This window comes from Agelaius tricolor, unplaced genomic scaffold (genome assembly GCF_023055355.1).
Source record: "Agelaius tricolor isolate 1412-34295 unplaced genomic scaffold, bAgeTri1.0.p SCAF_11, whole genome shotgun sequence".
NCBI lineage: Eukaryota > Metazoa > Chordata > Aves > Passeriformes > Icteridae > Agelaius > Agelaius tricolor.
Window position 1 is genome coordinate 28,524,939 of NW_027269271.1, and position 13,294 is coordinate 28,538,232.

The 13,294-nt window shown below is 44.2% G+C and overlaps 1 protein-coding gene across 1 annotated transcript in view; it reads left to right on the plus strand.

Annotated features, from left to right (window-relative positions):
- PATJ (PATJ crumbs cell polarity complex component) overlaps positions 1 to 13,294 on the plus strand; it is a 144,993-nt gene that overhangs the window by 42,861 nt on the left and 88,838 nt on the right. The window contains exons 17-22 of the mRNA XM_071435599.1: positions 5,470 to 5,679; positions 6,501 to 6,620; positions 9,404 to 9,778; positions 10,972 to 11,092; positions 11,676 to 11,832; positions 12,822 to 12,893. Coding sequence (XP_071291700.1) covers positions 5,470 to 5,679; positions 6,501 to 6,620; positions 9,404 to 9,778; positions 10,972 to 11,092; positions 11,676 to 11,832; positions 12,822 to 12,893 — 1,055 coding nt within the window. The remainder of the gene's footprint in view (positions 1 to 5,469; positions 5,680 to 6,500; positions 6,621 to 9,403; positions 9,779 to 10,971; positions 11,093 to 11,675; positions 11,833 to 12,821; positions 12,894 to 13,294) is intronic.

The window sequence follows — 13,294 nt, forward strand, 5'->3', positions numbered from 1 at the left end:
TCTAACAAAAACCAGTGGAGCACTTCCTCAGGGATGTTTTTCCAGGCCTTAGAGTGCCTCTGGCAGTTCCTACGGCCAACTGCTGTAAACATGCTGGAGTGAGTGAACAGAGGGTTTGGGCCTTGAGTCTCACCCACAAAGTGAGGCCACCTTAAGGAGGGAATCAGACCTCACTCACAGCTGGCTCTCCCTCTCTTCCCTGTCTGTTGGAAGCACTTTGTGCTGTGGAAAGGCACAAAAAGGGGCTCTTGTCACTCCTGGCTCTTGCATCCCATTGGCATTTCTGGGGTCACTGTGGAGGGTGGCTCTGCAAAGGGAACCACAGGCACTTCACAAAATGAGAGCATGGATGAGTATTTTGAGTAATTTCACAACACTGAGCATGCAGGTACATTACTCATGTGAACTTCTACCTTTGTTCTGCATAATAGTGAGACAAACATAAAATGCCTCTGCTTCTTTTCACTGTTGACGGGTGTCTTTTCCTTGTTCAGCATCAAAAGTGTTGTGTCTAAGAGTCTTCCAGCCTGGTATCTTACTCACTGAAGAGTTTTAAATATGGATATATGTGTGTTAGACCTGGAAGTGGTCCCATGCAAAATGTAATGAAGCTGGGCTGCTCTGACCTCTGAGCTCCTAGGCGTTTGTTTTGGCTCCCTCACAGAAACCTGCAGTATACAAATTGGCACTTGTAAAAATGTTCAGATAAATCAAAAAATGGCACAGGGGGGAAAAAAGTTTCAAACTGTTTCTTTTGGGACCCTTGGCCATGCTATTTTGGATGTGTGTTTTTGTGGCAGCAGGCAGTTTGTTGCTTGAAGAGAGCTGAAATATTCTAGGAAGTCGGGCTAGCTGGATTTAGATCTCAAGTGATGCCAAAACTAATATAGCCTGTAACGAAGTGAGAGTGACTTTGCACGGGGAATGTCAGTCACCCGCAGCTTTGTCTTACATTTTCATAGGAGCCTTTTAAAAAAGCAAAACACAAACAGAGCCCCGGCAAACGTGGGAGCTGCTCCCATCCAGTGGAGCTGTGGTTTCAGTGCTCCTCATCCTCAGCCCAGGGAGGGGCTGGATGGGGATGGGGATGGGTTGTGAGAGCAGGGAATGCCTGCGGCGCTGGGAGCTGGGCTGGCCTGGAGTGCCCTCTCTTGGCTGCTGCACACCTCACCTTTGGGAGGGACAAGGCAGCAGCCAGCCTGCTTTATCACTTTTCCTGTCCCAGCAGGATGGGCAGAGGTCAGCAGCGCTGGTTCTGTCTCAGGTTTGCTTCCCAAGGCATTCTGAGTGTGGGTGTGTGGTGCCCATTTTGGTAATCAAAGCCACAATAAAGCTGCAGCTCCAGGGTTGCACACAGGACCCTCTGAACTCCTGGGACTCTTTAACATTTTAGCAGAGCTCAGGTTTTTAAGAGATTTCATAGTGCCCCAAACCCAGGCATCCCAGGGGCAGCAACAGCAGTGGCCCCTGCCTGACTCTCCACTGCTAAATGAGTCCAGAACAAACGGGGCACTGAAAATAAGGAGAAACATTTGACACCTGGACTCCGGGAAACATTTGTGGGTTTTGATGAGGAGTGGGGTGGGGGAGAGAAGGGAAAACCTATGGTTCAACGTAGTTAAATATATGGTGTGCTAAGTATGAATAAACTGTGGCTATTTTAAACAAGTTCCTAGAATCCTTGGCTGGCTGTGGCACAGAGGGGAGGACAGCAGCTGCAGCACAGGAGTTCTCCAAGGGTTACCTGGGGGCCACTGTCCTGGGCTGCTGCTGCTACATGGCAGGGGGCAGCTCTCAGCGTTTACACAAGTGGCAAACGTTCCAGAATGTGATTCTTCTCTTAAAAATGAGCTTTTTGGCTTCAGGGGCTTTGTCTCCTCACTGCCTTGCAGTCTGATTCTTTTCCTCGTTGCTCATATGAGTCATTATTCATTGGTGTACAGGAATCCTTCAGGAAAGGTAAAAGTTCCTCTTTAAATGTGCCAAGGCTCGTTCATGACAACCTTGGAGGTCTTTTCCAGTCTTAATGTTTGTGTGATTTGTGCTCATTTTAACATGGCCAGTTCGCATGGGATTGTCCATCGCACTCCCCTTGTGCTCTGGTACAAAGCCATGTGATCATTTCTTGAAATACTGAAATTGTATCACTTCTGGGTTTGGGGGGAGAGTTGCAAACTCCATCCCAGTAAACGAGCCTTCACTTTAAAGTGGAGGCTGAAATTTGCTCCTGCCTGCTGGTGACTAAAAATCACTTTGAGCCAAGTAAAGTGAGTGTAGAGCCTCAGGGTAGGTGTGCAGTCACACTGGTGCTCTTGGGTAACTTGGAATGGTTCTGGCTGCTCTGTTAACATGGAGGCAGCCCTGAAATCCCACCGTGGGGGTGAACTTGCCTTTTAACTGTACTAACTATATACAAACTGTACCTTTTGCACTCAGTATAGAAGGAGAGGATCTGTTTTTCATCCTGCTGCAAGCACTGCTTTCTTTCAAAAACAAGACAACAGCCCTCACGGCCCAGTTGCACTCACCATTTAAAAAATGTGAATTTGGTGTTTGCTGTCTTGTTTTAGCAGGTGCTTCTTTAGGGTGTGCTTGGGATCAAGGGTAAACCATAAGGCAAGGTTTCAAAAAAAAATCCCAGTGTTCCTTTGGTGTAGATAAGGAAAGCACAGTTCAATCCACAGTTGTGGTAGAATATTAAATTACAGAGAGAATATGGATATACGTGATTACACCTTGCAGTTCAGTGGGTCTGTGCCTTCTTGTGCAGCTTTTGTTGCATTCCTCGTGGCAATCCCATCGTGATTCAGGCACTGGTGAGCCCTGAGGTTCTGACACTGCTGGTGCTGCCGCTGAGCTCTCCCTGTGCAGCTCATCCCGCTCCTCTCTCCCTGTGCAACAGCTCCCTCTGCTTGAAATCAGCAGTGGAATTGTTTCCTACTTGCCTGCACAACAGTTTTTAACGTGGGCCCCCTTTTTTGAAGATTCCTGCTGCTCCTCATGGAGCAATTCCAGGCTTGTGCTGGTGTGTGTTGTGAAGCAGGGAAAATTAACCACATTGTCCTCAAAACTTCTCTGCCTCGAGCTGCTGCTTTGCAGGGTCTCTCTTCCTTTTGGAACACTTCTTTCAGCTAAATTGTCTCCTACCAAAACATGATGATTTATTGAGCAAAACTGTTTTTGTTTCAGTGGTGAGTTGAAACAGGACTGCTTCTCATCAGAGATGAGTAGTTAGGCCACTGACCCTGCCCAGAAGCAGCTGATGGTGAGAGTCCCATGTCCTGCTTAAGTGGTTCTGATCCAGAACCCAGAAAAAAACTGATTTAGATCAGAGGTTTGAACCTGGTTCTGCCCCATCCTCAGCCAGCACTGACATTACTGGGCCAGTCCTTCACTCACAGAATTTTGTCAGCTTTTCTGCATGGGTGGGGATGAGTGCTGGGTTTGTTTCGTTCACTTTTTACCAATAGAGCTAAGCCAGCAAAAGTCATATTATAAAAGTTGTTGTGTCAGCAGAGGTGTTGTTTTGCTGAGAGAGCATTCACCCATTCAGGGAACCAGCCTAAACCTCCCTGGCCATGGCAAGACGAGCCCATGGTAGGAAAACTTGCTGGTTTAGTTCTGCAGCAAAGCCTCCCTAATGTGAACAGTGCCTTGCTTGCTGGGAAGGGGCTCTCTGGATCCTGGGTCTGCAGAGATGTCCAGAAGGTCATTTCTAATTTGCAGTGGAGCAAACCCCCAGATTAAAACCAATTTACAAGTCTGTGCTGGTTCCAGGGTGGTTGAGGTTTGCTGCCAAGAACAAAGGGCAGCAGTAACTTCAGTTTTCTGCGTCCAACACTCAAAGCTCTTTTTTTCCTTCACATTTTGGAATCCCTTTGGATTCCTCTTCGGAACTTGCTGGGCTTTGGTTTGTTCCTGGAAATCTCCTGAGGGGATGCTGTTGGAAGCCCAGGGAATCCTCCCTGAGCACCAGGTGCAGCAGGTTTGGGCACAGACAGCTCAGGCAGCTCGAGCACCTTGGCACAGGAGGTGAGCACAGGGAGCCTGCTGGGCTTGGCTGCCAGGACGTGACACTCGGGAGGAAACATCTTGTGTGCACTGCGGATAAATTGCAAAATTGTAAAATTGTAAAAGGGCAGGATCGAGCAGCAGAACAGGAGAGAATTGTTGCTGATCTTTATTTACTCGAATCCAGCCCCTGCGTGGCTCTTCCTGCTGAACTCTAATTTCACTTCTCTAATTCCAGCCTTTTACAGATATTACAGGCATTGCCTCATATGTTTGCACATACCTTAAAAAACATGTGTTCTTGGAAAGCAGTGTATAGTCATATAAAAATAAAGAGCTTAAAAAGCATTCCTGTTTTCAAATTAACACTGAGGTGCTGAATTCATGGTGGTCTTTGTGATTTGAATTTTGCCCTTTTTTTATCCCTCCCATGCCCTGAATAAGATGCAGGTCCTGAGGGAAAAATAGTCCATGATTGTGTATTTGGAGGCCCAGTGCATGCAAGGAGCATTTATGAACTTTATGAGCCCTTAGCAAGGGGGAGAAAGGCTATAATTGCAATCTTAAAAAAACAAATGAGGAAACAAAAAATATATAAAACAATTAAAACTCCATATGTTTTTTTTTTGTATGTCTTTCTGCCAGTATATAATAATTTGTAATTTTATTGGATTGAGAATAATTTTTTAATGAGTGAAAGCATGATAGAAATGGTACAGGACACAAAGCAAGGGCCAATACAGGATAAAATATTAGGTGAAGTGGGTATCTTTGCATCAGTTTAAAATGTGTATAGTATTTTGTGCTTGACACTCTCTGTATCCACCACTACAGTGTTCCTTGCCTTCAGTAATAATCTTAGTTACTCTTCTGTTGCTGTCTCCTGTTCCCTGTTAAGGTGGAGAAAATGTCACTTCTGAGTTGTCACGTGGAGTCGACAGAGCAGAAACGCTGCAGTCACACACCCCACATCAGCTGCTATTTCTTCAATATTTGGGGCTTCCATTTGAGCTTCAGATTTTGAATTAAATTTCTGACGTTGCAGTGGTTCCTTTTGTCATCATTTCTGCTGCTCTGAAGCCCTTGGGTGACGTGCAGAGTGGTTATTTTCTGTGACATTAGCACGTCCCAGGCTGGATGGAGGCTGGTGGAAGGCTGCCAGTGTTGTTGTTCTATTTGCAGCTTGGCCTGGCTGTGCCTGTGTGTGTAAGGAGAGGACAGGCAGGGTATCAGTCACCTTTCAGATCTTAACATTTATTAATGGATGAGGCAGGTGATGGAATATCTTCCTTTTTGCACAGTCTAAACCTTGGCAGTGTTGGCAGACAGCGCTTTTTGAACGTCTTCAGTCCCGTAGCATCAGAGGATGAACGTGCTTGAGTGCTCCTTACACGCCCCAAACAAACATCATCTTTCAAGGCCTTCACCTGGGGGTGTTTTGTGTTATTTCCCCCCCAGGACCCCTTGGATCCAGCAGGAACAGCCATAGTGATCAGCTCCCTGGTGCCTGGTGGCGTGGCCGAGCGCGGGGGGCAGATTTTGCCGGGCGATCGCCTGGTGTTCGTCAACGAGAAACACCTGGATGGTGCCACCTTGGCAGAGGCAGTGGAAGTGCTGAAATCTGTGCCCCCAGGGACAGTTTCCCTTGGGATCTGCAAGCCTTTAGTGGTAAGAACTGATTTTAATTAATTTTTTTTTTTTTCTTATTTCATCCCATGGGGTTTGTGGGGAGAATTCGGCATAGGGCACGTGTGCGTTTGGGAAACAGCCGAGCTGCTGTGCCTTGAGAGGGCCAAAAGTCCTGGCAGCTCAGTGTCCAAAACCAGCATCCTCAAGTTCCTCCTTCAAGAACAGCCACGTGGAGCTGGGAGATGTGCCTGGGCAGACCCGTGTGCACAGGTGTAATGTGGTGCCAGCACTTCAGCAACCCAGTTAAACGTGTGCTGGAGCCCATTTCTCTCTCAGACACTACTGAGGGCTTGCTTGAGCTCCATTGACATCAAAGAAAGCTGCTCTGTTTGAAGTCAAGACTGTAAATTCAGGCAGAATTTCCCTTTTCTGGAATCAAGGCTTTGGAACAGTAGTTTACTGGGGAATGCTGCAGTATTGTTCATCAAGGGCACCCAGGCAAAATTAATTAAAGCCCCAGTTATCAGAAAGTGCTTGTAATTCAAAGTGGTAGAGGAGTTGTGAAATAGGAGTGTAGGAAAGCTGTTAAATATATTATTTCCTTTCCTAAAAATTGGTATTTCGTTGTTCATATCCTTGTATTTGTCTTCCCTTCCTACACATCTCTTTAGGTCTTAGTGCATCTGAACCAGTGCGTTCAAAGAACAAAAGCTGTTGACTTCTCCATTTTTGACTTTCTATTTTTATAATTCTTTTCCAGTGGCTGGTTCTCCTTCTCCCTGTTAATTTATTAAAAGATGTGGGATTTTTTTTTTTTTTTGGTCATTTTCCCGACTCATTGTTTGGATTACCTTTTTCAGGGAGACAGCAGAGAGGAGGAGAAAACGCACGGTGTGGATACCAGCAGCATCAAAAGCAGCCCTGGGTCTCCAGAACCAGTAGATAACACAAATTTCTCAGTAATACTTGAAGCACCACAGGTATTTGGTTACTTTTTTCGGTTCAGCTCCAGTTTATACAGACAGGAAATGATGTTTTAAAGTAAAAAAATGCAGTATGTTTTTCAGATAAGGCTGGAAGTATTGGATTCCCTCTAAGAGCAAACTGTGCCAAGTGCATTGGGAGCACTCACCAATGCAGCTCCCAGACTGCCTTATCAAATTTATTATGTCATTAAAATACCTTGGGTTACCTTGGATATGAAATAGGAATGCTGTGTTGTTATTATAATCAGAAGTGGTGGGCTCAGCTTTGCAGAGAAAGTAAAGTATGGAAGCAGAATGCTTTTAATTATCATGAAGCAAAACAAAAAAGTAGTTCAGAGTGTAAGGCACTCTTGAAATACTTTCTTCTTCATAGCCTTCTAATGTTCTCTGGAGTGATTTCTTTGCTCTTGCCTCAACTCTCCTCATCCTTACTATCTGAGAAATAATTCTGTTTATTGTGGGAGGATGTGGCATTAAAGATAGTGAGAAACTCAGATACCAGGGTAATAGGCAATAATATTGCAGTTCTCACCAGCGCAGAGCTAGAGAGGTGTGGATATCTTGTAACTTTCATCTGTTCTCAAGTGCTTTGCAAAATTCATGCTGGTAAATGTATTCTTTTTACACCAGAAAATACAACACATAAAGGATCATGCAGAACTGCAACACAGGAAGAAAAATAAATTCCAGATTTTCTTGTAGCTGAACATGTGTACCTGTCTCGGGATGCAAAACTGGTTTGAATGCTGAAATGGTAGATTAGAAGCACCAAAAGGAGAAGTATTGTAGGGTAGATGTGGGTACACTGTGAAGAAATTAGCCAGGATGATGATAAGTGATATTTACTGATTTTCACAATGTAAAATGGCATTTGTTGTTTTCTGGGGGCATGAGAAGGGTTGCAGAGAATTTATCCTCTGCCAGCTTAGACCGGTTTTCTACTTCCTAAATAAAACCAATGTCATTAAGTATTTTTAAAGAAAATATTTTATCTTAAAGTCCTGAAACTGGAACGATCAATTTGGACAAAACACCCACAGGAAAATTTACTTGCATTTTGTTTTACCTCATGTGTGACAGCTTTAGTAGTAGCCAAAATTATTTTTTATTATCTTACCTGCTCACACAGGTAGCCAGGAGTGGTGTGTTCTGCTGGCTCCCACTCTGAGGCACTGGCAACCAGAATTTCAGCCCCAAAATGATGGAATTTGGGGATTTTATTTGCCTCGGTGTCGTGTTTGCAGCATTCCCTGTGGTGTTAGTGGTGTCTGGTGCTGCAGTGCAGCAGTCAGGGAGGATGCAGAGCAAACTGCTGGGTCAGGGACACAAACCCTGCGTGGTTCTGGGCAGAGAAAGCTGATTTATGTGCCCTGGGCTTGGGGAAGTGTTGGGAGAACGACGCCGCAGGAGCCGAGGGGAATGAAGTGAACATGGAGAGAATCAGGATCTCTTCAGCCTGGGGGTTTTGTGAGATCGAGGTACACAGATCAGATGGCTTAAAGGGACATTTAATGCTAATTAAATTAATAAAATGGGCTAATTTCTGGGTTGCTGGTGTTCTGCTCTCGTGCCAGCTATTGGCTGCATTGTTTCCTTATGCTCCTGCCTCTCTCCTCTTTTCTCTCCTGCCTCTCACTTGAGTTATACAAACATCTCGCCAGTGTCTGGGGCTTTCCTTCTGTATTTGTACAAATGTAACAAAACAGGATCCTGACACTGAAGGTCAGAAGTGGTGCAGAGCCGTGGGGAGCCTGGGAAGGGGCAGGAAGCAGAAACAAAAACATTTTGAGGAAGGAGCCCTGGGTCTGTCCATTGGTTTTGGAGTCTGGGGGCTCAGGGCGTTGAAGTTGGGTTTGGGGGTTCTGTGGGCCACAGGGATTTGGTGGCCTGCAGGAAAAGAGGGGAAAGCTCTCAGTGTGTGGCAAAATGCTGGGATAAGTGCAGGGCATGAAATCCCAGCTGCCTGTGCAGCCTCACTGAGAGCCAGTGATCAGCACCCCATTCCATCTGGGGAAATAGGAGTTGTTGGAAGCTGGGGGAGCACCTGACAAATCCCAAAGAGGGAGCTGCTGAGTGAGATCTTTCAGAGTGGGTTTTTATACCTTTTCCCTCGGTTTTGTTGGTTTTTTTGGTTGGTTGCTCTGTGGTTTGAGCGCTGGAAGGTAATGAACAGTCATTTATATCTTTTTTTTTTGTTTTGGGTATGTGGGTCTTCCATTTTTCCATTTCCCCTCTGCCCCAGGTTAAAAGTTGGATGGAATATCCAAGGTAGGGGCAAGCAAGTATGGCTTTTATTTGGGGGTTTTTGTGGGGTGTTTAAGTTGCTGACACTGTTGCATAATCAAACTCTTGGGCTGTTTATTTAGCTGATAGCATTTCAAGAAATGTTCATGCATTCATGAAGCAACAGCAGATATGTCTGAAGCACAGAGATACTTTAACTAGATTTATATGTACTCTTTCCTATGGCTGTTTCAGTGTTAATTAATAATTTCATTCCCTAACTTCAGGCCAGATTGGTTTTTCCAAATGGCTGCAGCAGCATCTAAGCTGTGCAACTTAAATTTCTTTATATTGAAAAAAAAAAAAATTGCACTGTCTACTTTCAGTGTTAAAATCATAAGTCAGAGAGTCTATTTTCTTTTAGAAAACGCAAAAGGTAGAAGATTTTTTAAATCAGGATGTACTTTTAAAGTGGGCAGAAAATAAAGCACAGCTTTAAAAGAGTGGGGTGGAAACATGGTGTAAAATCTGTATTTCTTTAATGATCTTTGCAGGGTTTCAGGGATGAGGTGCCTTTCAAAGAAGAACTCGTTGATGAGCCCCATTTGGACTTGGGAAGGTCATTTCAGCTTTCTCAGAAGGATGAGGAGTATGGGAAGGAGTCCTGGGAGATGTGTGAGTTTCTGAAAGTCAGAGCAGAGGACGTGGAGGAGGAACGGGAAATGTTGGTGGATGAGGAATATGAGGAGGATTCAGACTTCCTGAAGGGGGATGATGCATCAGGTGGAGAGGAGGCAGCTTCAGACAGGAACCTGGACACAGAACGATGGGCAGAGCAACTGGAGGATGCTGAAATACAAGATTTAAGATCCAGTGTTAGCCTAAATGCCAAAGAGTCCCTGGAATATCCATTCAGGAAAGATCAAATGGTAAGGAATGCTGTGCTGAGCACAGGTCCCTCAGGGCAGACTCCAAACCCGAACCCTCAGGACTCTCTCTGGGGTTTTAATGACTAGAATTTAATTTATTAAATTCAGTTTAATTACTAGAATTTCATTTATTAAACTTAGACATTTGATTTATTGACTTGTGTACCTCTAGCAGACACCAGTCTATCCTTCTGTACATTTTGGAAGGTTTTTTAGGTACCTTATTGCCTGTATTATATTTACCTGCTGGAGTGAAATACATGTATTGGTGTATTTACAGGCATCCTGAATTTGTCTTTTTACCCAAAAACTTGTGGGTTTGGGGGTTTTTTTGTGGGTTTGGGTTTTTGTTTTTTGGAAGCTGTGCTGGTATGGGGCATGTCAGTAATAGCAGAATGTCACATCATGGGTTTGAGAGTCCAGAGGGTTCAGTGAAAGGAACTCCCTCTTTTCCTTATTTTTATAAACCCAAATCAGTTCATTCAGCCAGATTGTGTATTTGAGTAAAAACTGATATGGTGGAAGGAATTGTGGCAAGGATAGTGGTGGATTAAGGAGTGGGAGGAGACAGGTTCAGGTAAATTGCAAAACTCTTATTTGTACATCTTTCTCAAGTACTGAGAATTATTTTTTCTTTCTGATTCTTTGTTCATCCCCTCACCAAACAAAAAACTGATACTATCAGCCTCCCATGCACCAGCTTCTGAGGCGTGTGTGCTTTTACATGAGAAAAAATGGAGTGGAAAAGGATTTGACATCACAGCCACAGAGAATTTCAGGTTTTGTTTGGCTTGTCCCCTTAAGCAGTATGTGTATAAACAGATAAAAGGAAGTTTCTACTGACAGTTTTATACCACAGTGCACAAAATTAAATTTATTTGTTTGTTACTTATAAAAAACAAATGAGCAAAAGGAAAGAAATTTTTGTCTGAATTACAGGTGAGGAGAAAGATACAGTTGCTTTATATTTCAATTGCATGTAACATTTCTCATGCCTCTTCTTAATGCAGTGCATAAATGAGCAGTTAGTATTTAAATGAGCAGTTAGTATTTCATAGTTACCTGAATAAATATGAATGTAGCTGAGGAAATGTGTATGTTTGCTGTAAAAATTAATGTTCCTGTCAAATACCCCTGTGTAAGTTAATACCATTTCTTTCTAACTTTAATTACTTCTTTTCTCCTCTGTGAAGTGTGAAGAGAATGCTGCTTTAAGGTCACACATTTCTGGAACCACAGCTCCCAGCAGCTACCAAAAAGACCTATTTGATACTGAAACTACCCAGGCAGAAGTGAAAACTGAGATGAATTTAGGTTTGTAAGAAGGTTTCTCTTTATCTCATAATTTTGTATTTACAAATTTCAATTTTTTAACCAAAACAAAAATACTTTCAAATGGGAAAATATTCAAATCAAGAGTTCTGCAGGCTCTGGCATGAAATGGGTTTCAGCTTTATAATCTTGCTTCCTCCTCCAAATCTGACCAGTGATAAATAAATACAGAAATAAAGTGACAGGCTCTGGAGGTGACTTTAGCACAACCAGAAATTTGCAGGTGATCTGTGTGGTAGAAAATTGCCCCATATCCTGGGTTTTGGATCTGTGCTCAGATTTCTCCTTGTCAGATGGCCACAGATGGATGGTTGGGATTTGGTGGATTCATCAGAGAAATAAATTTATCAACCTGCCTGGAGTGGCACTCCCTGCTTGGGAGGAAGGAGCTCCAAGCCCTGTCCAGACTGGCCTTGAACGCATTGGGAACCTGGTGGGATAAAGGGTTTGATTCCAGGGGTGAAATAATTGGTGGGTGCCTGGACGGAGGAAGCAAAAGTTCACATCTTCCCCCTTTTTTCACATCTTCCCCCTTTTTTCACATCTTCCCCCTTTTTTTCTTCAGGGCCAAAGCTTCAGAGTGACTCCAAAGGACCTGAGCTTGCTGCTGATTCGGAAGCAGCTGGAAAGGAAGCCCTGAAAGAGGAGAATTATGTTCTTCCCAAGAGCCGGGAATCTGGGAGAGTAACCACCTTAGCTCAGCCTAGAGCAGCATCAGGCAGGTATGGAGGAAGACTTCAGCTTTTGAAAGGATTCAGTTCATAATCCTGACTGTCCTCTTGCTTTACTCAGCTGAATCATGATTCAAGGCTGTGTGGAATGCTCAGACAGACACAGAGCTCTGTAGCTTTCACAGGAGATGGAGTTTGGTTTAACACCTGAAAACTTCCCATGTTTCCTCCCTTGAATATTGGGACAGAAATGTGCAAGTGGTCTGCCAGCACTGCAGTGAGGGGGCCTGGAGGAGAGGGATGTAGCCTTTACTCATGGCTCCTTCAGGAGCTCTCCTCCTGGTTTTCCCTTCCCTTTGTTCTTCCTTTTGGGAGGAGCAGAATTCAGCCAGGGCTCTCAGGCCTCTGCAGGAAACTTCAATGGTGTTGAAGAACCTTGAGCTGGCATTGCTGTGGATATTTGCTTTATCTGTCCCAGTCTTTCCCCACCAGTTTGGGGTCAGTGGGTGGTGGAGCTTTTGGGGCCTGTTGATTCCAATCCTCAGTACTCCCCTAATTTCATCTGAAATCCTCTCTCAGAGGGCAAGCAGCTCCACAATAAGGTGAGGGGATTATTCTGTAGGGTTTAATGGAACACACACAGGATCTGTTCTCCCACTTGGATCATGATCTGCTTACTGCTTTTGGCATGTTTATATCCCTCTCCAAGCATCACAGCATATTTATCAGAAAGTAAATGTTAATTGCTTAAATAGTCATTTCCAGTGAGTAAATGCAGTGCAGATTTGTGTATCACAGAGCAGCTTATAAATTTGGTCTGCCCATCATGTTTATTTCTGGAGCATTCCTTAAGTACATTTAAACCTAAATACAAAAATTCCTGTCTGGTCTGTTGACTCTGTACATTTGCTTTAAACTGGGCAGTGTGAGAAGGTGTTGCTGTCTCGCTGCCAGATACAAAATATGTGAGGAATTGTGACCTGGCATGGGTGATGCCTCTTTTATTTTTTATTCCTCCCCTCCCCTCTGCCCCAAATTAGTGAATTACCCGAGAGAGAAGAAGGAGAAGGAGAAGAAACTCCAAACTTCAGCCACTGGGGACCACCACGGATGTATGTTCATATTTTTCCTTCCCATTTACCTCATCTCTTTTTTTTTTCTGTGAGCCACATTAGTTCTTCTTGGGTGTTTTTTTTTTCCTCTCCTCCTCTGCCAATAACTTTAAGGTACCTGTGTACCTTGGGCTTTCCTGAAGACAGGGAATTTTTAACAGATGTTCAGCAGAATTCTGCCTTCTATTTATACAGCTGACTTGGGAGAGCTTGGCTGGTTTAGGCTGTGGATGACCTGCAAGTTCTTGCTCATTTAATAACTATTAGGCATGAACAATGCACACAGTGCTGGGCTGTCTCCCTTTCCAGGGGTTCCCTGCTAAACCCCCATGGCAGGATTCCAAATTGCCACGCCAGCCTTTTCAGCCACATCCTTGTTGTATTGTTAACATTTTTAGGTG